The 26,056-nt window shown below is 39.9% G+C and overlaps 9 protein-coding genes across 10 annotated transcripts; 3 read left to right on the plus strand and 6 right to left on the minus strand.

Annotated features, from left to right (window-relative positions):
* Nucleotides 1-887: 887 nt before the first annotated feature.
* On the minus strand, nt 888-5,849 carry LOC108597754 (major facilitator superfamily domain-containing protein 6). Its single transcript, XM_017984463.2, has 5 exons — nt 5,713-5,849; nt 4,113-4,530; nt 3,402-4,059; nt 1,781-2,950; nt 888-1,439 (listed from the first exon to the last, which is right to left on the minus strand). The coding sequence occupies exons 2-5, from the start codon at nt 4,346-4,348 to the stop codon at nt 1,254-1,256; spliced, it is 2,250 nt and encodes a 749-aa protein (XP_017839952.1). The 5' UTR covers nt 4,349-4,530; nt 5,713-5,849; the 3' UTR covers nt 888-1,253.
* A 1,360-nt stretch (nt 5,850-7,209) lies between these two features.
* Nucleotides 7,210-8,107, plus strand: LOC108596888 (attacin-B). Its single transcript, XM_017983069.2, has 2 exons — nt 7,210-7,566; nt 7,631-8,107. Exons 1-2 carry the CDS (start codon nt 7,262-7,264, stop codon nt 8,028-8,030), a joined length of 705 nt encoding a protein of 234 aa, XP_017838558.1. The 5' UTR covers nt 7,210-7,261; the 3' UTR covers nt 8,031-8,107.
* A 422-nt stretch (nt 8,108-8,529) lies between these two features.
* On the minus strand, nt 8,530-10,863 carry LOC108596887 (26S proteasome non-ATPase regulatory subunit 11). Its single transcript, XM_017983067.1, has 5 exons — nt 10,762-10,863; nt 9,756-10,080; nt 9,179-9,685; nt 8,907-9,119; nt 8,530-8,843 (listed from the first exon to the last, which is right to left on the minus strand). The coding sequence occupies exons 1-5, from the start codon at nt 10,806-10,808 to the stop codon at nt 8,613-8,615; spliced, it is 1,323 nt and encodes a 440-aa protein (XP_017838556.1). The 5' UTR covers nt 10,809-10,863; the 3' UTR covers nt 8,530-8,612.
* On the plus strand, nt 10,386-11,198 carry LOC108596889 (protein aveugle). Of its 2 annotated transcripts, none has more exons than XM_017983070.1 (3): nt 10,386-10,474; nt 10,563-10,749; nt 10,939-11,198. In XM_017983070.1, exons 1-3 carry the CDS (start codon nt 10,443-10,445, stop codon nt 11,107-11,109), a joined length of 390 nt encoding a protein of 129 aa, XP_017838559.1. In that variant the 5' UTR covers nt 10,386-10,442; the 3' UTR covers nt 11,110-11,198. The 2 variants fall into 2 exon arrangements, with proteins under 2 accessions (XP_017838559.1, XP_017838561.1); XM_017983072.1 differs by having other exon boundaries at nt 10,396-10,498.
* Nucleotides 11,141-13,761, minus strand: LOC108596885 (E1A-binding protein p400). Its single transcript, XM_017983066.1, has 3 exons — nt 13,625-13,761; nt 11,828-13,570; nt 11,141-11,691 (listed from the first exon to the last, which is right to left on the minus strand). The coding sequence occupies exons 2-3, from the start codon at nt 13,554-13,556 to the stop codon at nt 11,234-11,236; spliced, it is 2,187 nt and encodes a 728-aa protein (XP_017838555.1). The 5' UTR covers nt 13,557-13,570; nt 13,625-13,761; the 3' UTR covers nt 11,141-11,233.
* An 879-nt stretch (nt 13,762-14,640) lies between these two features.
* Nucleotides 14,641-15,179, plus strand: LOC108595277 (NADH dehydrogenase [ubiquinone] 1 beta subcomplex subunit 4). The gene is made up of 2 exons (XM_017980490.2): nt 14,641-14,836; nt 14,912-15,179. The coding sequence occupies exons 1-2, from the start codon at nt 14,708-14,710 to the stop codon at nt 15,122-15,124; spliced, it is 342 nt and encodes a 113-aa protein (XP_017835979.1). The 5' UTR covers nt 14,641-14,707; the 3' UTR covers nt 15,125-15,179.
* Nucleotides 15,158-15,974, minus strand: LOC108595276 (trafficking protein particle complex subunit 5). The gene is made up of 3 exons (XM_017980489.2): nt 15,745-15,974; nt 15,377-15,686; nt 15,158-15,317 (listed from the first exon to the last, which is right to left on the minus strand). Exons 1-3 carry the CDS (start codon nt 15,918-15,920, stop codon nt 15,219-15,221), a joined length of 585 nt encoding a protein of 194 aa, XP_017835978.1. The 5' UTR covers nt 15,921-15,974; the 3' UTR covers nt 15,158-15,218.
* A 78-nt stretch (nt 15,975-16,052) lies between these two features.
* On the minus strand, nt 16,053-17,471 carry LOC108595275 (kelch-like protein 40b). Its single transcript, XM_017980487.1, has 3 exons — nt 17,369-17,471; nt 16,591-17,314; nt 16,053-16,543 (listed from the first exon to the last, which is right to left on the minus strand). The coding sequence occupies exons 1-3, from the start codon at nt 17,443-17,445 to the stop codon at nt 16,058-16,060; spliced, it is 1,287 nt and encodes a 428-aa protein (XP_017835976.1). The 5' UTR covers nt 17,446-17,471; the 3' UTR covers nt 16,053-16,057.
* A 1,779-nt stretch (nt 17,472-19,250) lies between these two features.
* Nucleotides 19,251-26,045, minus strand: LOC108597058 (sprouty-related, EVH1 domain-containing protein 2). The gene is given in 7 exon segments (XM_033295119.1): nt 19,251-20,573; nt 20,644-20,719; nt 20,781-20,860; nt 21,569-21,737; nt 21,808-21,985; nt 24,485-24,955; nt 25,823-26,045. Coding segments are annotated over 6 exon segments (1,620 nt in total). The 5' UTR covers nt 24,505-24,955; nt 25,823-26,045; the 3' UTR covers nt 19,251-19,476.
* Between the last annotated feature and the right edge of the window lie 11 nt (nt 26,046-26,056).

Genomic DNA, 26,056 nt, shown 5'->3' on the forward strand with positions numbered 1-26,056 from the left:
TAATATAGTTTACATAATATCAAGTTGAACCTGTCCGGTCAAATCAAATCGAATCTTAGGTACTTTACTGCATATATTATATACCAATTTTCATTATAATCGATTATCATTTGGTGCGTTTGCTTTTACTCAATTTAAGACAAGTATTTCAAAATAGCTATGTGTATATGTTATATTTTATTTGTTTAACATATTCAACAGTTGATTGCAATGAGGCGGATTTTCATAATATCATTCGTTACAGCATTTGCTTTGTTGCTTAGTTTATAAATTGTCTATACTACTCGAATTCGCTTTTACATAAAATAGCATAGCACAGATTTTGGCGCGTACAAGCATAATGAGTTGGTAATGTATATTTTGCGCCAAAAAGCAAGCTACGTTTCAAGATTTATGTAAAAGCGAATTCAAGCAGAATGCTTTTACTTTCATTTGTATTTAATGCAACTAGTACATTTTTTATTATTATTTTATGCCATTTAAGTTATAGCTAGTTTGTTTTTAGTTCCTGTATGTTTATAAATTGATTATAACAAAAATAAAATAAATTCTTTAACAAACTAAAGTTTTGTATTTAAATTAGATAATTTAATTTAGTTATTTATAATTATATTTTCATTATTATATAAATGATATTTATCTCATGTTCCATTTTGTTTATATTTTTATAGGTACTTTATGTATATAGTATTTAGGTCTTGTAAATGTTTTTGTATTTGTGTGTGTGTGTATGTGTATCTGCTCTATGGTGTATGTGTATGTGAACTCACTACAAAAAATATTAAATAATTTATTCATTATAAAGCCTTAACAGCGCTGCTGCTCTTGCATATAAATGTATATAAATATGATATGATTGCGATGCAAAGTAAATATAAACTGTTTGATCATAGAGCAACAGCTGCTTTTAGTTTAATCACGTTATTTATTTTTTTGAGCTGTAAAATGGATTTAAATCAAAAGCTATTTGTGAGTGGTTAAGCTTTATATTGCTGCTAAGTATGCGTCTATGTATGTTCAATATAAAATATATTTATATTTATGTTTATCTGATCTATTTTATATATATGGCTTATGTATAAGCACCAAAAATTAAATTAAGCTAGAATAACGCAATATAAATAAGCAATTAATATTGCAGGCCAATGTCCACGATATGTTTACGGTTAGACGATTAGGTATATCTTGTTCGATCATGATTATATTTTTTTGTCAGTTTCTATGTAAGTTTGTTTGCTGAGTGTTTATGTTGTTTACTGTGCGAATGGATTATGAGGATTGGCGCCGGGTATGTCCAGATTACCGCCAGTTGTCTGGTAGGTGCTGCCATATGGACCTCCATTGGGATTCATTTCATTCAAACGTGAGTTGGAGAGAGCACGTGGTATGGGATTGCTGGGCACGCCATGAGGTGCCAAGTGCGAAGTTTCCTCAGCGACCTTTAAACAAATTTATCGAAATGTTAAATGTTGTTTATTTGAAATAAATAAACACAAGAACATGAAGCAACAAAGATTATTTTACACAGAATAAAAACATTAATTTGCATGCACTAATTTCCATAAAATACTTTATATCATAAATATATTCGAAAATCTTAAATTGTTAACTATTATCCATTTTCATATTCTCTTGCCATTTAAAAAATAAAAAGAAGAGAGTGAGTTAGACGAAATTGCTGTGAAAGTGTATTAGAAAGTCGGCTGAGTCCAAATTGAGCCTCGTGCTTGTCATAAATTGATTGATAAAAAGTAAATAAACTGATTGAGCTTAAACTTACTTGATGCGGATCCTCTGTAACTGGTATCTCCGATATAAAGCCTTGCTCCTTGCGATAAAAGTTGATGAAGATGAAGAGGCCGAGCACAAAGAGGCAGGCAATACCATACCAACGGAAGGTAGCAGTGGTGCCGTAGTAGGTGACAAACATGCCGCCAATAATTGCGCCACAGCCGCGACCCAAACCATGATGAATGCCTTGGAGCACGCCCTGGGATGAGGCGCGCAAGTGCTTGGGCGTATTGTGAGCAATGTAAGAGCAGGAGGCGGCCCAGACAGCGGCATGGGTAATGCCCTGCATCAATTCGAAGGGCAGCACCATCCAAGGATTGGTCAAATAGGAAATATAAAGAAACCGCAGCACATTACCAATTAAGCCCAAGCAGAGCACCTTGACATGTCCAATCTGAGTAATCAGACGGAAGCTGTAGAAATAAGCAAAGATTTCGGACACATGATTGATGACAGAGGCGACGCCAAAGAGCGTGGGAGTGCCACCATAGTCTTGCAAATGCCAGAACAGAAACGTAAAAATCAGACCAATGCCAAAGCCCATGAACCAGGCGACAAACAAAAACGAGGCGGTCTTTAGATCCTTGAAATGCGTCAGCACAGTCATCCACTCGGGCAGCTCCGTCGGCGCCGTCTGAGCAAACACATTGGACTCGGCGCCAATGTGTGGCTGATGATGAGGAGTGGCAGCTGGGGCGGCACTGCCGCTACCCACCGCTAGCGATGGCAAATTGAGCTGTGCGGCCAACTGATTCATCGACTCATCTTCGGCCTTCTTATTGGGATCCACAAACTGCGCTGCCTGCTGTTGCTGGCTCTCATCCACAGGATCGTATTTGAAAGTTATTTTCGAGGCGGATATAATGGCGCAGGTCATCAGCACCGAGAATATGGAGAAGCAAATGTTGTAGTTCTTCTCCTTGTTGCCCGCACCACATGGATGATTGGAGAACGAAGTCGAATGATCCAGAGCAATGCCCACTAGGAACATAGAGATGCCCCAGCCCAGTGATCCAAACATGCGCTGGTGTCCATACTTATCCGCATCGTCGCCGAGTAAAGTAATGACAGCTGAATCTGCGAGCGTTATGGCCGGAGCGCTGAAGAATTCGCCAATTAAGATGACCAGCAGCAGCAGAAAGAATGCCTTTTGTATATCCTGTGTGAACAGAAAGAGAATATATTAGATAAAGCCAGAAAAGGTGCTTAGGGAACACATATAAAACTCAAAATCTAATGTGGGGTTTAATAATTAATTTGATTACACTAAAAGCAATAAATATTTATTATGAAGACTCAATTAAAATAAATATAAAAAATATAAATAAAATGTTTTAATATACATAGTAGCTTTTAATTATGGTTATTCAAAAATAAATAGGATATTGAACAATACAATGAAACGAAAAGTTTACTAGGACTTAATAATAAATAATAATACTTAAATGCAAAATTACATAAAATACCTATTAAAACATTGTAATATATGAAAATTTAAATTAATTCGTATAATTGAGTAAAAGCAATATAAAGTAAAATCAATTAAAATTCTAATTCTTCACTAAGGTAATTTTTCCATCCAATCACGCTACATAGCTTGTCATATTTACCGGCGTACGGTAGACCATGGAGCTGAAGATGGGCGTTACATAGTCCCGATGGTGCTTGTCATCATAATTGCTGACAAAATTAATGTGCACGGGCGAGATGCCGGCATCAATGCGTGGCAGCAGCAGCGAACGCTTATGACGACTATGCTCCGATTCAAATTCCGACTCTTCTGGCTGATAGTCCGGATTGTAAGCCAGCTCCTCATCGTGCAGCAGTGCCTCATACTGGGACGAAGTATCACGCTTGGTGCGTGTGTATGTCAGCACAAAGTCCGTGGCATTGCGGCGTTCAATGCAGTTGATGGCCTCCGGGCGGATGAAGCTCAAGGGAATGGTGAAGAGCACCCAGCAGGCTAGCGAGGCAAGCAGCAGCTTTTTGCCCTGGCGACAGCGATCCGCATAGGAGCCCCAGAAGGGTGCCGACAGAAACTCAACAAATGGACGCATACCAACAAGTATGCCGCACTGGCCAGGATTCATGCCCATTTGCTTGAAGTACACGCCCATAAGCGGAAAAAGCGAACCAAAGGCGGCATAGAAGAAGAAATAGAAACACTTAACGGGTATGAGTTCCCTTTCCGAGCTGACGCCTAAGAACTGTTCCAAAATCTCCGAGTGACCGCGCACCTTGTGCGTTGAGTCCTTAGCCTCCGGATATCTTTAAGACATATAAAATTATAGCGCTTAGCTGATTTGGTTGCAGCTACTTACAGATTGGGATCCACTTCGCCGCTGGCCTCGACATCCACGCGTGGTCTAACACCAGGTGGTCCATAGCCTGGCTGCTGGCGAACGCCACCTCCGCCTTGGTCATAGCCCGCATTCGCCTGCTCCTCGTAGCCATAGCCGCCCATGTTCGTGGGCTGCGCATAGCCCGCAGCAGAGGCAGGTGCACCAAAGGGATTAGCAGCACCGCCACCAGCACCACCCGCTGTATAAGGATTCATTTGTGCCTGCTTCTCGTGCTGTTAGCTCTCTGACTTGTACGCTCGTTCGCTCTGACTGCTGCGCTGTTTATTCCGCTTTGCTGGCACTTCCGCCTTGTTTACAACTTTGCTTTTTTACCGCTGTCCTGCTCTGCTCTGCGCTGCTGCCCGACTAAAGCATGCTGCTTATTATCCTTGTACAGCTGTTTAAGTTTACACAAAGCGACAATTAGTCTTGTCTGTTTGTTTAGTGTTGCTTTGTTGTGCCAATCAGCAGGCACTTAACGATTAAGTGTTAAGGTTAAAAGTTTAAAGAAAGCTACAAATTGCTAAAGCTGATAAGTAAATCGGGGAAGAGTAAGCTAAAGCACTAGGTAAAGTATAAAACTTGTAGAAATGTTTTTAATTGCATTTACCGAATTAACAAACATTAATTTAAATGTTTATTTTGTGGATCACAGTCTTAGACTCTTTGTTGCATACTTTGTTGCATATTTTGCTCTTAAAGGCATGCTTTATTACCTTTAATTTATTCCTGCCATATAAATTAAAAGGATATCTGCTCAACTGTATATAGTAATTAGTTGAAAAATCAAATTATGTTAAATTATAGCTCATTTACTCATCGCGCGTTGGAGCATTAATACCCAAGTGCTGTCGCCATTTCTCATTTGCACAATTGTCACACTTAGCATTGAAAGCGCACATTTCATAATAAGCGTGTCACACAATAAAAAATAAAAAATAGAAAGAATAAAAAAGAAAGCACTCGAGGCTATCAGCATGATTTGCGCTTAGTGTTGTCGGCACGCTCTGCATGTGTGTGAGTCTGAGTGAGTGAAATGAATTTTGTCACGCTCTTAGTGCTGCTTGAGTGAGTATTTGTTAGCTTTGAGCTTGCTTTGAGTGACGAGTTCAGCTGAGCGCATGAGTGGAATTTGGACAGTTCCTTTATATTCTTTTCCACTTTTATCACATGTACGCACAATTGGCATGTACCGAATGTAGGTAAATGGGTTTGTGTATAACTGAGTGTGAGCGTGTGTGTGTGTGTGTCTGTGTATATATATAGAACAGACTTGTTGTTGCCATTGTTGTTGTAATGGTCATATTGAAAAAATGTGCTTTGAGCTTAAACTATATTAAAATTCCTAAAACTGAACAGTTTTCAACGCACGTTTTTTTTTATTACATAAGCCAGACGGCATTATAAAGATTTTTAAGATAATACACCTACACACCTACAAAACTTTTGCACACTTTGAAGGCCAACACGAAAGACACTAAGGCAGAGAATATTTTCAGCTGCCTGCAATTTGTAGCTTTTCTTAAGACGATTTTAGTTTAAACTTGCGTTTTATTTTTTATTAATATTTAACACACACCTGATTAATTGTTAGCACATGTATTTGGATTATTTAATTTGTGTAGCTTACAGATTCTCTGAGTCTGTTACGTGCGTAATCGATAAGCAAAGTTCTTCTGCCAGACCAAAAAATTCACGTCTTGCCTCTATACGCGCATTTGACAACTTGGTTAGCTCACAGAGCCAAAAGTAACTCAAGTGCTCGCTTTTTGTGTGAGTGTGGAGGAAAAGCGGAAAACGGAAAAGCTCGCTCAAGCGCGTCTCATGTTTGAAAACTTAATGAGATTTGATACCGCTGACATATGTATGTTCTACCGGTAAGACAAGAGAGAGAGAGAGAGAGAGAGAGAGAGAGCGCAAAGCTTGGCGCCAAAATGTTATTAGATTTAAATCAAGCTAAGCTTTGAAGTTGCAATGTATAATATGCTAGCTCTTAAAATTCTAAGTTCTGTTTTTAATTAAAGCAAATAATCATCAAAGATTAAAAGGCTTAGCAGCAATTTAAAAATAAATACAAAAAAAAAACAAAAGTGCCATAATTATCTCTAAGCGCGCAGCAGAGCAGAGAACGCCACAAAAGCAACGTAAGCTTAGCTGCATGTCAGATAGAGATACGGAAGGTAAACCCAGCTAGTCTTTATTGGTTCGGGGATGCCTTTTTTTTAAATTGTGCTTCCCTTTGAAAAATGTACCATAAACTGAAATTAATTAATTGTTTTAAGCAATAAAACAAATAAAATACAAAACGAAAAACGAGTTTGCTCTGTTCATTCATTCTAAGAATTCCATACCGGAAATTCCCACTTATAGCTGTTTGTTTGAAATTGAAAGCTTCAATGTTTGACGCCGTGACGTATACGTATTTATTAATTAATAGATAAGCTTGAGATTAAAATATTTTTCAATTTGCATAGTAATATTTTATATTGAATACATTTAGCTTAAAAATTTTGCACAGTGTCAACTTTTTGAAGCTGTCAACTCCAAACCAGGATAAAAATACACACGCTCTCGCTCTTTGGAAACCTTTTGGACTGCAGCTGCGCAGAAAATTCAATTAACTCAAACGCCAAAAACTCAAAATTGAGTGTAGCTAGAAAAGAGCTCAACCCGCTCTTGAGCTGAGTTTATGGCGCTCTAATTTTTTGAATTTCTGGTTACTGATAAAACGTTGCTTGAAATCAGACAAAAGCCAGCCAAGTGTTCATAATTGTCGGCAGCAACAGCTTGAGAGTTGCTTAAGGATTGAGGCCTATACAAAAGTTCAATAAAACTTATGCTAAACCGTTGTCTATGGCTGATGAAGCGCAACAAGTTGTGGTGGGGCAGGCAACAGCGCAAAACACGCGGGGACTTTTCTGAAATTTGAGCTGATAAGAACAGATGTCGCTTGAGGTGAATCACAATCTGCAAAGAACATTTGCTGCTGAGCTATGTGCTTCCCCATGTGCGCTAGTTGAGCTTGTAAAGTATAAAAGCGCCTGTCTGGCAATCAGTCAGCATCAGTTAACCACAATCATTCAATTCAAGCTAAACACAACCAAGAGCTAAGATTAAATTCAAACAACATGCAGACTAGCAGCGTTTTAATTGTAGCCCTGGTGGCTTTCACAGCCTGTGTGGAGTGCATGCCACAGCACTTCCAAACCTTGCCTTACTATCCCAAGCAAACATCGCCACCACGTACTTATCGAGTGCGCCGTCAGGTTTTGGGTGGCTCGGTTGCTTCCAATCCCGCTGGTGGCGCTGATGCTAAGCTGGCGCTTAGCAAGGGCATCGGAACTCCCGATCACAATCTCATTGGCTCAGTTTTTGCTGCTGGCAACACAGCCAAAGGACCGGTTACCACTGGAGGCTCGGTTGCCTACAATAAGTAAGTGGATCCCTAAAATGCTTAACTCAAACCGTAACTAATAATCCTTTGTCTTTCTTTGCAGTCATGGCCATGGCTTTGATCTGACCAAGACACACACGCCCGGCGTACAGGACAGCTTCACCCAATCGGCTCATGCCAATCTCTTTAACAATGGCGTGCACAATTTGGACGCCAAAGTCTTTGCCTCACAGAACAAGCTGGCCAATGGCCTTGAATTCCAACGCAATGGCGCTGGCCTGGATTACTCGCACATCAATGGACATGGCGCTAGTTTGACGCACAGCAACATTCCCGGCCTTGGCAAGCAGTTGGGTTTGGATGGCCGTGCCAATCTCTGGTCATCTCAAGATCGCAACACTCGCTTGGACCTGACTGGCAGCGCTTCCAAGTGGACCAGCGGACCACTCAACGGCCAGACTAACTTTGGTGGCGGTCTGGGTCTGACCCATTTCTTCGGTTAAAGCTTTTATAACAATTTAAACTTTTAGTTATTTATTTTATATTAAATGGAAAATAAAATACAAAAATCAAATTCAGCTTTTTTCACATTGGTTCCCGATAATGGCCTTAGCGAGGAATGAAATAGTAATCCTTTAATCATGAGAAAAGCACATCTCGACCAAATGCAATTTTATCTTTTTGTTTTTTATTGTTATTTGAATAATTTTGCTTAACATACGACGCGCGCGCGTGAACAAATCGATTCCGCAATTGTGAATAATTATGCTTAGAGATATTATGTTAATGGTTTATACATTATTGTAGTTTTGTTTAGCTATTACCACCAATAAATGTTTTCTATTTAATAATTTTATTGCCAGATTTTATATCAAACGGCATACAAAGTAGAGGACATAATGAAGCTGCTGATATTGTTTTGGAAAGTGTACGCTTTAGGAAACGGGGGGATAGGAGTTTGAATTTCCCGAAATACAAAAAAATTGAAATGAAATCCAGTTGTCTGCTAATTTTGCTGATTATTAAGTTAACCGAATATGCGTGTTGTGGTTGAATATATTTTTGTTTGTTTCGTAATTGAGAGCTTATGACAGTTTCTTGGCCTTCTGATAGAGTGTATCCACCACCTTGCCCATACTATGTATGGTCTCCAGCACACGCTCGTACGTCTTGTCCACCGGCGTCTCCTCGAATACAATAAGCACACCTTCACCTTGATCCAAAATGCCACTAAACTTCTTATCCAAAATCATTTGTGAGAGTTTCTTTTCCACCTGCGGCATGGGCAGATTAATGCTTTCCGCCACATGCGAAACCTGGAACAGAAGCATTTAAATATAGAAAATTTACTTATCGTATATGATATGAAAAAAACGCACCTGAACACGCGAATATGGCTCGATAATGCGACATAGATTCTGCTCCAACATGGTGTCGTAGAGCGTGCCCAAATGCGCCTGCACAATAACATCCTCGGCCAACTCCTTGTTGTAGTCCTTTAACGCCTGCTGAAAATCGGCCAGCGAGCGTTTGTGTGAGGCCTCCGCCACAGCTTTCATGGCGTCTACATCACGACCCGAGTAGGTAATAGCCTAAGAAAAATAAACATTTAAGCAAATTGTAAGCAAATTACAAAAGCTGCATTATTTACCAGTTTGCCGCTAACTATTTGATTAACATCGTCAGACTGCCCAAGCATAATCTTGCAGAGCAACATGTATTTGAGTGAGGTAAGCGCCTTGGTGCTGTCAACACTATCGAAACCTTCAAACGCCTCATAGAAATAGGAAAAGGCGGTCTTAAAGTCACGCTCATCTGCCGCATGCAGAATGCCCGACTGCAGATCGAGAGCGCCTTGCACTTTAGGTGGACAATAGATGGCATTGGCTGTGGTGCGTGCTGAGGTAAGAGCAGCGCGTGCCTTGGGTAAATTGCTCAGTGCATGATAGGTTTTGCTCTCTAGCAGCTGCACCTCAACCAGCAAGTTTTTATCATCCAGCTTCTTAAGTTCGCGCAACAGCTGTGAGCCTAGCGCTAGCGCCTCCGTGTACAAAGCAGTGTCAAAATAAAGAGCGATTAAACGAGCCTCCAAAGATTGACGCAAAAATGTGCGCTTTTCTTGTTTGGACCACTCAATGCAGTCTTTGCATAGTTGCACCTGTAACCAAGAACATTTAGAGTAATAATTGTCAATAAAATTATATAGTATATGTATATTTAAAACCCACCTCAATGCCTGTGCCCGCCTCCATGTCAAGAAACATGTCAACTAGCGAACGCACCAGCTTGGCGGCCTTTGCCTTGCTGATCAAACTCAAGAACGGCCGCGTCACCTTAATTAGATCGGCCAGCTCTTTAGCCTTGCCCTCCTGTTTGTAGAGCTCACCAAGCTGCAATATGCCCTGCTCCTTGATGCGTATCAACTCCTCATCGTTCTCGGCCACCTCCTGTTCGCGCACGATTTTATTCAATAGGGATATGCCCTCCTCGCGGTTAACGCTCGACAGCGCCTGAGCCCGTTCAAAGAGTGTCGCTCCGGCCATTTTGCTGCTACTGCGGTGTTGTAAAATTTGTCACAAACGTTGGCAAGCGTAAAATTGTTTAAACTAATGGAAATTTATTGCCGCACCAACCAGACGCAAGTGTATGTGTGTGATTGAACTCTAACTATAAAGTGTAAATTGCGTATTTCTGTGTTTTTTCAACTTTTATTGTGTGCTGATTTTCACCTTGTCGTCGTTGTTATTAAGCGCCAGTCACGATTAGAGTTGCCAGAAAATTCTATCAAAAGTCTTAGCGATGCATGTCTGGCGATAAGCACGTACCACCTATTTCGGCAACATTGCGTGCATCTCGATAGACTGCTCGATTAATCGAATAGCTACAATTTACTAAAACTTGGCAACAACAATAAAATGGGCGCAGAAACAAAAACAAACACTTTTCGGTATTGAATAACAACCAAAACAAAGTAAATTTGGTTAATTTAGCTTAAGAGTTATAGCAGTTAGTAACTGAAGATTTGATAATTGCAGTGCAATGGCGACAGTGCCGCCAAAGTTGGAGATAGCGCCGGACAACAATTCAGCTTCCACACAAAGCAAAACGAGAGCAAAGACAACGCGACCCAAAGCAGTTTACCAATGGACCGTAAGCGATGTTCAAAAGTGGTATAGACGTCATTGTGGCGAGTACATTAAATATGAGCATCTATTTGCCAAGGTAAGCACTCACCATTGCGGTTTCTCTTGATTGCTATAATCCTGCAGCACTTGCGCCATGTCTTGAATAATATTAACTTTGTTCTCTGCTGTGCGCTTAACAAATTTACATAGAGAAGCGTTAGTTGTTTTTGAATTTCAAACATGTTTATGGCCTACTAAGAATTTTCAATATAATTTATATTTGTAGCATGACATTACTGGTCGAGCCCTCCTGCGTATAACAGATTCCTCGCTGCAACGTATGGGTGTCACGGACAATCGAGATCGGGAGGCGATTTGGCGTGAGATTGTGAAGCAGCGCCTAAAGACAGATATTATGGAAATTCGTGATATGGAGCGACTAAATGCGCAAAATTAATTTATATGTATGCTATTAGAACTAATGTGTGTTTAATGCTTGAATTTAGTTTAATTAAGTAAGTACATTTTAGAGTATTATAGAGATCACTGGAAAAATACTTGTTTTAATATCATTTTCTAACTTAAACTTCGTTCTCTAGTTTAGGCGTGACTAGCTCCACATCATTGAGTTGCGGGGAAATATCGGCAGCTCCACTGTTGTTATTGGAAGTTGTTGCTACAGGGGCTGTGGGCGCCTTGGGCAATGAAGCTGACATCGCGCTGCTTGGCGTACCCATGTGCGTGCCATTGGCCACGGGCAGCGCAGTGGTAAAGAGAAGTTTGGGCGGTTGCAGACGCTGTGCACCTGTTGCATTGGACACCACAAACTGCGACGTTGTTGTTGGCACAGCGCTAGCAGGTGTTGCCGCTGCTGCTGCAGTAGCAGCTGGTTGCAACAAACTGGGCAGCATACTGAGCAAACGTTCACCTACTGTTTTCTCAAAGTCCAGACGCTCACGCTCGAGTGCTAAACGATTGTGTTGTATCTCATTCGCTTCGTTTTGTGCGTTCAGCAGCTGGCGCAACATAATGCGCATGGCTGAAAATTAGAAGAAAATATTTGTTGAATCCGTTACCAAAAAGCTATCAGCAATTATATATTTTTCTAATATAAGCATAATATTATTTAATTGAATCTAATTTGACGGTGGTTGAATTATACGTTAAGCACTTACTGGTCATATGTCGCTTGGACTGTTGCTCCTCGCGCACTTTGTCCGCTGCGCGACGTTTTTCCTCCTTCTCTTCGCTTTGTTGTTGTTGCTGCTGCTGCTGCTTTTGTTGCTGATGATGCTGCAATTGCTGTTGTTGTTGCAACTGCAATTGTTGCTGCAACTGCAATGTTTGCTGCTGTGATTGTGACTGATACTCCGATGTGACTGAAGACTGTGGCAAGCCTGCACCAATAGTTGCTGTCACAGTCGGCGTGCCCATAACAGCTGTAGTTTTGGCTCCTGTTGGCTGCTCTGTATTGACAAGGACAAACTTGACGCCGCCGGGTCCGGTCACCAAATTACCCGTATTCGTGACTGCTGGTACGGGCGCTGGGGCGGCTCCGTTGCTTATCATCAGACGTGCACCCGAATTTATGGCGCTTTGGAGCAGTTGTAATTGTGCGCCCGCTGGCGTTGCCACGCCCATGTTTATGCTCTTGGAGGGAGCCGCTGCAAGCGTCTGCTTGGGCTGCATTAAAAAGTTGGTGGGTACCAAGGAGATTTTGCCGGCTGACATGTTGCCATTAGTCGTCACGTTGCTGGTGGAGATGGTGCCGGCAGCACTGGTGCTTATGCTATTCGCTGGTATCATGACATTGGCGCCACTGTACGGCAACAAGCTGGTGGTTTTGGGCAGTTGCAGCATATCGGCCAACGTGGGCATAATAGCACGTGTGAGGGAAGGCATGTTTGGATTTAAGCCCGTCGGGCTTTCCACATCTTCTGCAGCATCTACATCAATGGGCTCCTCTTTGGGTGGCGGCGGCAGCACCACGCAGTCATCATCTTGTGCAGCTGAACCAGCCAATGAATCTCCGTTGATTTCTGGCACTGGGTCCAGCTCAGTCTTAATGCGCGTGTAAGTGGCCGTGGCTTCATCTATGTCTACATCCCCTTCCGGATCAGAAGATATTCTGCGTCGTTTGCTACCGCTTATAGCATCTTCACCGATATCCATCTGCCCTACATCTTCATCTGCTTCTGCGTGCGCATCGGCTTTGGACTTGCCATTGGCCACTAGAGAGGAGAGCATCATGTCATCTTCCTCGTTTTCGCTATCGGACACCTCTTCACCATTCTGCTGACGACGCTTACGACGCTCTGCATGCTCCTCCATGGCCTGTTCCAGTTGGTATTTAAGTGACGGCGCTGGTACTTCGTTGGGACGCACGCTAAAAATGGGACGCGTCATAATGGCATCCATTTCAGCAAAATGTTTCCAGCTCGGGTCCGCTTCACCCGTCAAGCCGCATTCCTTGTCCTTTTTGAGGCGATTATAGAAACACTTGAGATTTTTAATGCGCGTGGTGATCTCCTCCGGTGAGCGATGATAGCCATATTCCTGCATCTTCCCCGCCAACTGACAAATGACCGCATGCTTCTTGTGCGTTGTTATGAGCGTGCGCTGCAGCTTGGGATCACCCCAAAGCTGTATGAGCAGCTTCGTCTCGTCCGTGTCAAAGTTGGGGTTGCGACCCACAAAATGTTGTTTTTTGCTTATAACTTGTTGGGGAGGATTTGTATTGATGTTAGTTAAATGGGAGTTGCTACTGATGTAGCCTGTCGACTGTATCCTGTAGGTAGCAGTTGTCGATGCTGGTGCTGCGACGTTTGATGTTGATGCTGCGTTGGCAGCGGCTGCCTCGGCTGAGCGTCGCTTCTTAATGCGTGCACTCGACTTCAGGCTCATTGTGCCAGCTAGAGCTAAAGGATTTTCATTTTTAAATAACGGCCAAACCATTAATAAACAGCACTTACCTTGGGCTACGAAATTCGCTTAAGTAAAAGTTTTGTCAAAAATCAATAAACGAGCACGTTGCGTTTTACAATTAAACCAGTTGAGGGCATAATCCTGCAAGGCACACTTTTACAATAAAAACAATTGTGAACTTTACGCTAGGTCTGCCGCTCGGCAAGTGAAACGAAAGTAACGCGCAACGCGCAACTCCGCGGCAACAACAACCCTTAATGGTAAGGCCTATGTAAGTAATCGTGCTGCGGTGACCACCCAGAAAAACCCCCCTTCAGGGCTAAGCCAAGTGCACCACAACGAAAAACCACCCAACTACGCAGAACCTGCGCGCTCGCTTACTCGCACACCATTTCACTCACTCACTCTCACTGCAGTTGCGGTTTCGCTCTCTCTCCTGTCCTCTCTCTGCCATGCGCCCACGCAGTGAGCTGTGGAGAAGGAAGTTTGGCTTGCGCACTGCGCTGCAAACACTTAGCCACTTAGCTTATTGATTTTTAATTATAAAAAATATAAATATCTATAATTATAAACATCAATATTATAACAATTCGGATTGTAAAACACCCTTAATAAATTTGTCAGCTAGAGCTTAGAAAAATTAGAGTATACACTGCTTTTATGCCAGGACATTGACACGAGATCTGCGCATAACACTTTGCAGGACATGCGCACTAAGAGTGCTACAAATACATCATAATAGTCTGTATAGTTGTATGTTCGGGCGTGCGTATAACGGTGTTCTAAGGGTTGAGTAACGAAGCAACAGACTTTAATACAAATATATATGACTCGCCATATAGTTGCATCCAACGAAAATCACTTAAGCTAATTTCACAATGTAACAAACAGAATTGTTATGGTTTCACATACCAAAATCGCAATTAAATAAGTTAAACAAACGTAGCTTAAAATTCGAGCGCTTATTGCACAACGTTGCCACTGCGCTAACCGGAAAAGCGCAGGTATGGAAGTATAGCGTTGCCATACAACTCGCTGCGGTGCGCTGTGAATACCAAAATACACAGCTTCTTTGATTTGGTTGTCAGCTGTTGTCAGTTAGTCTATTGGATTTTACAAAACAAAATAAAATGGTCTTAACTAAGGAAGAGGAGCAATTTATACGGCGCAAGCATGAGCATACACTGAAGCTACGCAGCGAGTACCTAAAACAGAGCTCCAATCCCTTTCGCCATGCCACCGGCGAAGGCGGCACTGTAGTATGTACAGCTTGCTGGTTATGTCATCATAAACGCACTACAATTACTAATATATATTATTTATGTATCTTGTAGTTCGATGCGGGTCTAGCGCGCTTCCAGGCTATGCGCGTGTCAAATTATGAACACTTCAAGCCCACCGGACGCTCCTTCCGCATGGGCATGCTTGCAGTCGTGCTGCCAATTGCTCTGTACGCCTGGGCTCTGAAGGCGGAGCGTGATGGACGTGAGCATAAGTATCGCACCGGCCAGGTAGCCTACAAGGATCGCCAATTCAAATTCATTTAAGTTACACCATTATGTTGCTATAAAATGTATAGTAAAATTAAAACTCTAAAATGTACGGTTTATTGTTTATTTATAACTTAAGCTATGTTTATGTCTACTTCTCCTCCATTTGCTTATCACGGGCTATTACAAAGTCCTCAAACTTGACCATGTAAGTGGTGCCCTTATGCCAATGCGCCGTTACTTTGCAGGGCTACAAATATATAATACGTTTGCCATAAATTACTTTTTCGAAAGCCTCGGCATACTTACAAATCCACAATGGGTGAGCACCGCCTCCACAATGCCAGCAGTAAAGTTGGCGCAATTCAATGAACTTTTGTCCTTTGGCACGCTAATAAATGTATTAACCAATGGCTCTTTTTCGATAATATAGTATGTACGCTCATCATCGTTGGCATGCTCTAGTTTCTCCGCCTCTTTGCCAAATAGGTTCTTCCATACTGTTGTTTTTACAAAAAGCAGCATTTGGGTCAACTTTGTTTCGCGTTTGGAACTTCGTTCTCGCACAAAATATAAATCAATGATACGTGTGCCCACATCCTGACCCAGTTCATGCAATCTTTAAAAACAATAAACATTACTAAAAGTATAAAATGGCACAAAGCAAATCAACACACCTTGTTTGCAGCTCGGGTACTGTAAAAACTCGGCTTTGAGAATACTGCACAATTTCGCTAAAGAGCAGCGCCACAATGCTTTGCGAAACTTCAGACTTGCCCTTGGAGAGCGGGCGATCCAATATATTGCTACGCGGACGCATTGAGGATATTTTAAGCGCTTCAAGTTTTTCCATTTTATTTTAATAATAACAAAATCAACAGAACAGCTGTGAGTGTTGCCATAGTTTACAAATTTGTCTCGTCAACATGTGAATGTTTTTTTTTTTTTTAGCACTGTTACTGTTTGAGTAACAGTTATTTAAAACTTATTTTATGCTTTGGGAGGTGTGTCATTCATGCAGTCGCACATTTTTGGATTATTTACATCGAGATACTCTATTTGCTGCCAATAATTGTGAGGCTTTTTCTGTAATATGCTTAGATAAAACTCAAATTGTTTAAATTCAATGCTGTTAGTGCAGGGGCAACTAATGTGATGAAAATAAGGACATTCATTGTCCAGCAACCATTTACGAGGCTGAGCGGATTTCAATATATTCATATGATCCATCTTCTGTCCTGCTAGCTGTTCCTCGTACATAGTGGAAGTATGTTGGGATATAGCCTGATTAATTTTAGCAGCTACACTCGGATGATTTAGTAATTTTTGTAGCAGCTTATGCTCCTCGGTGCGACGCACGCAAAGCAGATACCAAAGTGGCATTAAATGGAAACGTATGCAGGATATTAAGTTAAGAGCATGCGACTGACGCCCTTTCCAGTCATGGCCCAGCCAGCGTGTTATAATAAATAAAATCTGTTACAGTTAGCTCGTAATTAATAAAATATGTTTCTTATATTTACCTCAATTTCCGTATTGACGCATATATCATCAGAGCTAAGCAAAAAACTCAGATGAGTAACAGGCACGTCCAAAAAATCTCTGGACGCTACAAATATAAGCATAAATTTGCATATTCTTGTTAGCATTAAATTGCGCACAATATCCAAGGCTGCATCGCCTCGCGCTTCAACATACAGCAAACAGGCAGTGTCTTCATTGAAGCATTTGGGATTTTCAAAGTATTGCCAGCATTGCTGCAAAAGCGCCTCAATTCTCAAATAGCTAGCGGCTACAAACACAGGAATAATATCCTTGCGCTCCAGCTTGGGCTCATCGCTTAGCATCCATTTATAGATGACTAGAAATGTCTTTTGGGATACCTTCTCCATGGGCAATGTAATGACAAGCGGCATCGGCTCCAACTCGCTAAAGAATTTGGAGTAAACCTGCAGCACTACAGAATGACAATTGAAGTTAACTTTGTCAATGTTGATTTGCACGTTAGTCTTTAAATGATTCTCAATCATATAACGCAGCACTTGCGTTAAGCTGGTTTTGGTGGGCTGCTCAAAACTCAGCCAATTCTCCACATCCTCAAAGTTATGGCCAAACTCAAAGAGCGAATGAGATAAGTCTTTGTTTGCCTGCTGGCTAGAGACGCGCTCCAATCCTAGCTCTAAGTCCTCCGCTTTGGCAACTAGACAAGGCTCCTCGTCTGATGAGCTCTCCCTGTGAAACTTTTGGCTAAGGACAGTTTATTTATAGAGTATAGTTAGTATAGTTATGTTGGTGACATACTTAACATAGTCTACACTGCAGGTTACCTCTTGCGGTTGATCTTTGGCTTTTTCGGCTTGGAGCATTAGCTGATCCATTATGTATCGTGTTTGGATTTGTTAATTTTTTGAAAACTCAATCTAAATTCACTAGGATTGTTTATTAAATTGTGTTTTATTTGTTGGTATTTTCTTTTTCACATTTTCAAATACATTTATATGAATAAATATATCATTTATTTGTTTTGTTTTGTTTTACATGCCATCTTTTATATGCGGCTACTTATGCATATACATATATTTATTTATATATTTATATGGATTTTCATTTCTTTTGTGTTTATAAATCAAAATTGTTTGTTTTATTTTGTAACAGAATTTAATGTTTATTTGGTGTTCAACAAATTAACGCCCATTAACTAGCAAGGTTAGAATTGTGAACTAATAATAATGTAGCGCATAAGATTCTCTATTATTTTTTATTTAAAATTCTCATTTAAATACAATTTATAATAATATGCTATATATGTATGTATGTACTTTTGTTGGCATGTTTTTGGATTTTTGTTAAGTTTAAAATTATTGTAGCTTTAACTAAATAATATAATATATAAAAAAAGATCATTTTTTAAATTATATATGTATGTATGTATATTTAACAGTTTGTACTTCTTGTTGAGTTTTTTTTTTGTTCTTTGTTTTCAAGATATATGCATTTGTGGTTGGTTTCTTGATCTAAACAACTTTTCATTTTAATATTTATTATGTTTTTCAAGAGACTGTTGACTTGTAACAATTATACGATTTCAATCCATCTTAAAGGTGTTTCATTTAATATAATGTTTTTGTTGCTTTTTTTCTTTAATGTGTTTTTTGCACAACCTTTGCTTAGTTTTATTTCTTTTTGTTTTTTTTTTTTTTTTGAATAAATATGCATTTATAGTAAGAAATAAATTAATGCTCTTTTATTATTATTATTACATATTATTAATTTCTCATTTTTAGTACACAAAAATTACACAATATTCTTTGTAATTTTCGCATTTTAAATACGTTTATATAGTAATATATATATGTATATTAGCTCAAACAGCTTAAGTATTTTCTTACGGCCCTCGCCTATATTAAGTGAACAGCTCTAAGCTTGTTTTTAAAAACCAAAAAGAAACTGATCTTTAAAGCACAAAAAATTACAAATTGTTATTTAACTAAATTCAAAGCGTACTACGCACAAATGCATTTAGTTGGTAGTTATTAATTGCATTTTATATGATTTTGTTTAATTACACACTATTTTGTAAACATAAACAACAAAGGAAGTTCTGTTTTGGTATTTGTCAAAAGAAATGTTTTGTGTCTTCATGAGCCCTAGGAAGAGACAAAATTATCCTTTTTAATAATCAAATAAATGCGTTAATTGTTGTAAATCAAATGTATGTAAGAATTTAAGTTTTTAAGCAATTAGAAATCGCATTTTGTTAGCATTTAAACGCAGTTACTTTTATATCTTATTTAAAAACAATTTGTAATTATTTTTTAGTTTTTTCATTTTTGTTTTGTTTTGTTTTTTCTTAATTGTATATATACTTCCGTACATCAATAACACTGTTGTTGTTTCTTATATTTTTGCGCATTTCGTGCGCGTCACTTACATATTCGGTTAAGATAAGCGTTTTGCGTGAAAAACAAATTGGAATAACGCACAGAAAACTTTCGAAACGCCTTTGCCTAGGCTTTAATACTGTTTTTCCAATTTCAAATTCGAACAAATGAAAAACAAAAACAATTAATTGTTAAGTTGCAAAGTCTATGAAAACTAATGTACAATTAAACAAATAGCCCATTTCTTTTTTACAAAATTATATAATTAAATGATAAAGACTAAAATTAAAAGTATACATGCATATATATATAAAATGTACTTAAGAGTGCTTAAGACTGCTGCGCTGTGCATGTTATGTATGTACAATAAATTATGGCAAAATGATATGAACAAACAAAGAGTTAAAAAGTTAAATAAAATGTTATTTGGTAAGTCGACACTATTTAGATGCTGGCAGGGGAGCAGGGAGAAGGACAACAGCAATGTTTGTGTTGCTGTTGCCGCTTGTTTAATTCTATATATATGTTTTAGAACATCAGACGTCCGTAGTCGTTCTGGGCCGGTTTGTTGCTGCGCGGCTGCATTAGATAAAGCGGCTGCGGCGCTTGCTGCTGCGGTGCGCCGAAACTATGTGAGAGTTCCCAATTGTAAAAGTGCCGCTGTGGCTGGGGTTGCTGCTGCTGTTGCGACTGCTGCTGCTGTTGTTGTTGTTGATGCTGCTGCCTGAGGCGCAGCAGCAGTTGGCGTTTGTAGTTGCTTTGCTCGTCGTTGGTTTTCTGTGGCTGTTGTTGTTGCTGGTGCTGGTCGTATCTGGGCCTGGTGCTGGGGTCGTCATCGTGCTGTCCTTGCAATTGCGCCTCCATATGTCAGACATGCGGTTTGTGCCGTCCACCACAAATGCCGCAATGTATGCCAATCCAATGGCATGCACGCAACGGTGGATAGCACCAGAGGCAGGGCACGACCAGAGACAGCAGCGCCAGGCCCAACCAGCGCTTGCTGCAGCCCGCCTCGGTGACACTACAATCGCACGGATGCTGCGCCGTCTCGCCCTCGGCATCGCTCATGCAATGATAGATCATGCAGCGTGCACAGCCCATGCCTGAAATGCATTCATAGCCACTTCGAAAGGCATCCGGCGCATATTCACAGGCGCCGCGCCTATTGAAATCCTCGCTATATAGCTCATTGCAGTGCCGGCAACGCAGACGATTCTCCTTCTTCAATATATCCGAGACATTGGGCTTGTGCAACGGTTTGCCAGCCGCTGTCGCAGCAGCAGCTGCTTCCAGCGCATTGCGTTTCTTGACCGCGCTAATTGATTCACGACGCGCATTCAACACTTGTGCACCGACAGGCTGCTCCACCACCGGATAGTTGTAGTCATGATGTACGGCGGTTAAAGTCACATACGAATAGTTTTCGCTGGGCGCTATCTGGCCGCCGGCTGTTGTTGGCGGCGGCGCTGTTATATCCGTTGAGCTGCCTGCAGCAGTTATTGCTGCTGCTGATGCGGATGTTGCTGTTGTTTTGTCCGTCGATATGTAGTGTATGGTCGGCGCTGGTAGTTTCTCCGAATCGGAGTTGTTGCTGTAACTATCCTTATGGCGCTCGCTGACGCTTTCTGTAAAACAAAAGAATTTTGATTAGTTTTGCTGCCAGATTAACAGATTAATTTTATATTATATGCATACTGTGACTTTTTTCGCTGCCCTCAGGGCTTGAATGTATCTTTTGTAAACTTTCGCTTTCCACAGGTAAGTCCAGTGTCTGTAAGAGAACAATTGTTAAGCAAATGATAATAATTGGCTTTGAGTTTAGGCTTGCTTACCATGAATACATCATCTTCACCAACCGAATCATATTTGGTCAATGGTGGGCATTTTATAGTGGGATTTGATTTAGCCAGTCCTATGCACATATAAAAAGATTATTAATTTATTTCTTATTGTATATTAAACAAAGTTGCAAACATATAAACAAGATCACAAAGCAACATTTAATTGAAGAGAGCTAAAGCAGAGAGCAACTAATTTTTTTTTTATTTGTTTTACAAGTGTTGTATTAAGCTGATGTACATTTAATGTCTGTGTTTGATTGCGATCGTGTGTGTGTGTGTGTGTGTATACAAAAAATAAAAAACACACCATCACAAAATTCAACAAATACAAAAATAAAATTTTATATACACTTTATATTATATAGACAGTAAACTAATTTAAAAGAAACCCTTTTAGGCACTTACCAATTTGATTTAAGTGTTTAGTTTAAAAATTTTTGGTTTTTAATTTCGAAACAATTTTGCACAATTCCAATAAAATGGTTTATGTAATGTTTATAATTGTGTATGTGTATATATATAAAAAAAAGTAGAGCATAAAATATTAGTATTGCAGTAGTTGATAAAAGCAAATTCAGCTAGATGAAAAGTCTTAAGCATAGGAAACATAAAATTGAAAAAAAGACAACAGTGGTAAAAATATAAATCAAAGTAGGCGTAACTGGGCGTGTGTAGCAATAAGCAATAGGGGCAGATAGAGAGAAAGTTAAACAAGTGCGTTACATGCAGCTAGTTGTTTATTAAGCTGGAATGCTTAGACTTGATTTTATGTAGCGTACCATCAATAAGTTCATTATAGGCACGCAGTACGCCCTTGTCAAAGGCTCGCGCATCGGCGGCCGTTTGAAATGTTAGACCGTTGCGCTGTTTGCCGGCACGCCAATGATGAAATGTTGGCATTACTTTGTAATACTTAAGATCACGATTGATGATACAGCTTAAAATTACCTGCAAATAAATTGATATGTATAAATAATTAATTAATACTGTTGTTTATATGTGTGACAATAATACTTACACTTTGATCGGAAATTCTTTGCCCATAGATGATGTAGTCATGACCCGTTGCCAATGGGGATAGTCTAGCACGCTTGCGTATGGATACATTGGCTAGACCACCCCCGGCCAGCGGTAGCCAGCCCTCGGTGCTTTCGTCCCTGGTCATTACCTGTGCGCGTACTGTAACTAAGAAGTCGCTGTAAAGACAAAAGCACCACAAAGTTATTATTATGAATTATAGCCATATAAATAACTCATCTCATGTATGTTTATTTTTAATATTTAACAATAACAACAACATGCTCAGCATCACTTTATAGTTATTTTTGGGCACACACCTGCTTAGCTTACGCCTCAAGCTCAATTTACTGTTGGCCATTGTGGCTGCTGCTTGGCGACTGTTTAGGCCAGTGGCACTACATTGCTGCCTATATGTGTCTCTACGATAACCTAAAAGTGTCGCTAATTTGGCTAATTCAATATTTTTTTGGCCAAAACGAAGCCGTACAGCTAACAGCCAGCCGCCAGGCAGTCAGGCAGGATATGGCTTGGCCTCGACTAAATTCGACTCGACTCTATATATGCAGCACCTGTCGCATTGATTCATGACAAAGCCAGCATAAACTATAAATAACTACAAAAAGTCCTTCGGTTTTAAAAATATACACGCACACACATATTCATTGATGTATTGTATTCCGCATGTGCGTATGTATTTATGTACAAGGGTAGCAAAAGTGTGCGATATAAAAGATGCTGTGAGGCTCAGCTTTGTATATGTGTGTGTGTGTGTGTCTGTATGTGTGTGTTAGTTCATTCTTGAAATTCTGAATGGTAAAGCGTAAAGGGCAGCCTTGCTGTGGGGTGGGGCGGGAGCGAGGGGTGCTGTAGGGGAACTAAGCGCAGAAAGCAACTCACGACCTGCGCAGATGTTTAAAATGGAGTTTTTGTAGCGCTTAAGTTGCCAGTTACTCAATGAAAAAAGCTTTGCCTCGTTTTGGGAGTTTTTCCCCCTCGCTCTGGTCGCCTTTGGTGCGTCTCTGTGTGTGCGCAGTATATGTATATACACACACTTGTCCTAGTTTTTGAAGCCATTTTACAGAATGAATATGGAAAATGCACTGCAGCTTTCAGTAGACGACGTCACAACGTCATAGCTATGTCAAGGACTGAGCTAATGGGCAAACGTCAGCGGCAGCAGCATGTTGCATTGCTATTGAGCTATATATACACACACACACAAGCACAAAGCTATAAACACAAAGTTTACACTCAAGGTGAGGGCGCGCGCATACGTCAGCGTGTCTGGCCAAGGATTTATGAAAATACCATGAATGAAATCAAAAAAAGATTTGTTTGTGTGCTTGCAACAAACAAGTTGCAAAAGATGCAACGTATGCAAAGCAAAATTTACTAGCTAAACATAACTCCAAAAATTACATACATATAATGTATATTTGTACATATGTACATAGAGCCTGCCTCAAGCAAAAACTAAAAGTTCGAAATCAGCAACAAAAAAAAAGAAAAAACCTCAACGCAAAGCCTGAGAGCGCAAGCGTGGGCAGCAGAGGGAGAGCAAAAGCAAGAGAGATTGCTGGCTCCAATTGCTATGTGTGTGTGTGTGTGTGTGTGTGTGTATATGTGAGTGTGTTGCTGTGCAAAAAGCATCAGGAGTTGGTTTTGCTGTCAAGTGTGAAAACATTTGGCTATGATCTGCAAAAGCTGCAGATGAATGTACATATATATGTACAATTGTTTTTTATAATGTCTTAATAACATATTTTTAGTGTATGCACGTTTTGTAAAATAAATAAAATTCTTGTGCACAAGCTTGTACAGCAAACAAACATATGTATGTATGTATGTATGTAGCAGCGCAGCCAAAGGCATGAATGAAACTACAAGAGCCTTGGCCATTTGTTTTGAATGTATTTGTCTCTGAGTGTGTGTGTATGTTTTAATTTATATTATATGTGTATTTCAATAGACAAGGACATTGCGCAAATGTTGTAGATAAAATAGTTTTAGTTATAGGCATTTATCAGAAACACTTTCTATGCATGTTTGTCTTGTATGTGTGTGTGTTGGTGTGTGTTTGGTGTAAATGCTTCGAGTGTGGCACATAAACAATCATAGAGGCAAAACGCGAGGGCGAGTGTGACATCATTTTCATTGGGGGAGGCGCTGCTGCGACGCTTAAAACAGCAAGAAAACAATTAGAAACAAAAACAAAATAAAAAAAGAATATAACACAAACAAAACATACAGAAACAACAACAAAAACAAGCCACACTCGCTGGGCGTTCACATTTCATTCATTAAAAGCGTCGACAGACAGACTATGTGGAGACGTTACGGCGCTGCCAATACATATACATACATACATTCGTACATATGTATGTATGTATGCATGCCATGATTTGCCTTGCAGTGACCAGACAAATGAGTCACAATTCATTCATTCATGCCTAACATATACTACTCTATACATACATATATATATATATATATATGTATCTATTCATTCAATAAATGTTGATTAGTTGCTTTTATTTTTTATCTAATTGAATAGCATTCATTGTGTTGTTAAACTGCCAATAATTGAGCGCAATAACAATTAGGCAGTCGCAGAGGATCTGCCAGCGCTGTAGGCTGAACAGGCTGATGGGAATGTTAAAAATTAGTTTACTTACCTTTCATGTCCTTCTGTCATGATTTGTAATCAGAAAGATTCTAATATAGCAGCGTATAGTGTCGGTGTTGTTCTTGTTGGTGGCAAAATACACCATGATTAAAGCATAAAGACATTCAGAGCCTGATGCTGCACAAACTTCCAAAAACGAATGATAATGGCGCTGATAACAACAACAGTTAGAATAACAAACAGTAGCAGCAAGTTGGAGCCTTTACTCTAACTGTAATGTTGGCTTTGAGCTTTAAGTACGTGAAGTTGGTTGCGCTCTTATTGTTGTTGTTATTTGTTGTTTTGTGTGTTGTTCATTCATTTGTTGTGCGTTCGTTGATTTTGTTGTTGTAGGTTTCGTCGTTTTGTACTCCTTTTGATTTTATTTTTTTTTTGGCACAAGTTGAAAGACGCACGACAGCCACTTTGCAACTATTTTTCTCTCTCAATTGTATTGAGTGTTACACTCACACACTTTAAACTGCGAGTATAGAACAAAAATAACTTAAATAAATAATTTGCATTACATACGACTGTAATTTATATACATATAAGCTACATATGTACGTATGTATATATATATATTTTTAGCAATAGTAGCAGCAGCAGCAGACGGCGACGTACGGGCCACTTTTACTTTTTCAATACACACACACTTGCACAGACACGAACGCGCACATACTATGTGGGCGTGTAGACAAACACTGTGGAAAAACTTCATGGAGTAAATTTGTGTATGTGTGTATGAACTTTTCCAAGCAACAAAAGATGTAACAGGCAAATCCACAAAATGAGAGAGAGCGAGCGCCTGAGTCTGTATTGGACATTTTTGAGAGAGGCACCAGTCGAAAACAACAACAATTCAACACTTGCACACAATAGCATAGACAAAAGCTTTTTTGTTGCTTTTTTATGCCTGCCGTTTATTACAATTATATTGCTTGAAACTCTATTAATTTTCATTATTATGTATCATATTTGTTGTTGTTAATTTGCACACTTGAATTTGTTCAATCACTTTGCACCATGAACGAAAATTCATTCATACATTCCATCAAGGCTACAGAGGCGTCTTGTGGAGCTTGCTCTACTGAGGCTCTCTCTCATTTTCTCACTTGCGTTGCGTTGAGAGCGTAACGCACTTCGCTTGCGCATATAAAAAAAGGTAACACACACACATACACAAAGTCGCACACACTTGCAGAGAGTTAAGCAGAACGTTTTTTTGGGCGACTTCTCCATGTATACACATACTTATACATACATATGCAGAGACGTATGTATAGAGATTTTGCATATACTGTCACTTTTTCACATATTTTCACGTATTAACACATACTTTATGTACATTCTTGTATTTTCTGCATAATTATGTACACTGCTGGTATCAGCAACTTTGCAAATTGTTTACAACTTTACAGCTTGTGCGTTTGCTTTTGTTTCGTCCGTTTGCTTTTGGTGACTGTCAGTGCTGTCAGTTCCGCTTTTTCCCCGTCAAATCTGGTGACCGTATTATCCCAAAATCGTGCGAATAGAGTAGCAACAGTTATGCAATAAGTGCGAGGGAGATGCAATTAACGCA

This window comes from Drosophila busckii, chromosome 2R, assembly GCF_011750605.1.
Source record: "Drosophila busckii strain San Diego stock center, stock number 13000-0081.31 chromosome 2R, ASM1175060v1, whole genome shotgun sequence".
Classification (NCBI taxonomy): domain Eukaryota; kingdom Metazoa; phylum Arthropoda; class Insecta; order Diptera; family Drosophilidae; genus Drosophila; species Drosophila busckii.

Coding starts and splice junctions, on each gene's coding strand:
- LOC108596889 (XM_017983070.1), top strand. CDS start 10,443: ATGGGCGCAGAAACAAAAACAAACACTTTTCG. Junction 10,475..10,562: donor ACAAAAACAAACACTTTTCG/GTATTGAATAAC, acceptor TGATAATTGCAG/TGCAATGGCGACAGTGCCGC. Junction 10,750..10,938: donor ATGAGCATCTATTTGCCAAG/GTAAGCACTCAC, acceptor TTATATTTGTAG/CATGACATTACTGGTCGAGC.
- LOC108596885 (XM_017983066.1), bottom strand. CDS start 13,556: ATGAGCCTGAAGTCGAGTGCACGCATTAAGAAGCGACGCTCAGCCGAG. Junction 11,692..11,827: donor GTCCAAGCGACATATGACCA/GTAAGTGCTTAA, acceptor TCTAATTTTCAG/CCATGCGCATTATGTTGCGC.
- LOC108596888 (XM_017983069.2), top strand. CDS start 7,262: ATGCAGACTAGCAGCGTTTTAATTGTAGCCCTGGTGGCTTTCACAGCC. Junction 7,567..7,630: donor GGCTCGGTTGCCTACAATAA/GTAAGTGGATCC, acceptor CTTTCTTTGCAG/TCATGGCCATGGCTTTGATC.
- LOC108595277 (XM_017980490.2), top strand. CDS start 14,708: ATGGTCTTAACTAAGGAAGAGGAGCAATTTATACGGCGCAAGCATGAG. Junction 14,837..14,911: donor CCGGCGAAGGCGGCACTGTA/GTATGTACAGCT, acceptor TGTATCTTGTAG/TTCGATGCGGGTCTAGCGCG.
- LOC108595276 (XM_017980489.2), bottom strand. CDS start 15,920: ATGGAAAAACTTGAAGCGCTTAAAATATCCTCAATGCGTCCGCGTAGC. Junction 15,687..15,744: donor GTACCCGAGCTGCAAACAAG/GTGTGTTGATTT, acceptor TTGTTTTTAAAG/ATTGCATGAACTGGGTCAGG. Junction 15,318..15,376: donor TGCTCACCCATTGTGGATTT/GTAAGTATGCCG, acceptor ATATATTTGTAG/CCCTGCAAAGTAACGGCGCA.
- LOC108596887 (XM_017983067.1), bottom strand. CDS start 10,808: ATGGCGCAAGTGCTGCAGGATTATAGCAATCAAGAGAAACCGCAATG. Junction 10,081..10,761: donor AATCAAGAGAAACCGCAATG/GTGAGTGCTTAC, acceptor ACAACACCGCAG/TAGCAGCAAAATGGCCGGAG. Junction 9,686..9,755: donor AGGCGGGCACAGGCATTGAG/GTGGGTTTTAAA, acceptor TCTTGGTTACAG/GTGCAACTATGCAAAGACTG.
- LOC108595275 (XM_017980487.1), bottom strand. CDS start 17,445: ATGGATCAGCTAATGCTCCAAGCCGAAAAAGCCAAAGATCAACCGCAA. Junction 17,315..17,368: donor TGCAGTGTAGACTATGTTAA/GTATGTCACCAA, acceptor AACTGTCCTTAG/CCAAAAGTTTCACAGGGAGA. Junction 16,544..16,590: donor GCGTCAATACGGAAATTGAG/GTAAATATAAGA, acceptor TAACTGTAACAG/ATTTTATTTATTATAACACG.
- LOC108597754 (XM_017984463.2), bottom strand. CDS start 4,348: ATGAATCCTTATACAGCGGGTGGTGCTGGTGGCGGTGCTGCTAATCCC. Junction 4,060..4,112: donor GGCGAAGTGGATCCCAATCT/GTAAGTAGCTGC, acceptor TATGTCTTAAAG/ATATCCGGAGGCTAAGGACT. Junction 2,951..3,401: donor CCATGGTCTACCGTACGCCG/GTAAATATGACA, acceptor CTGTTCACACAG/GATATACAAAAGGCATTCTT.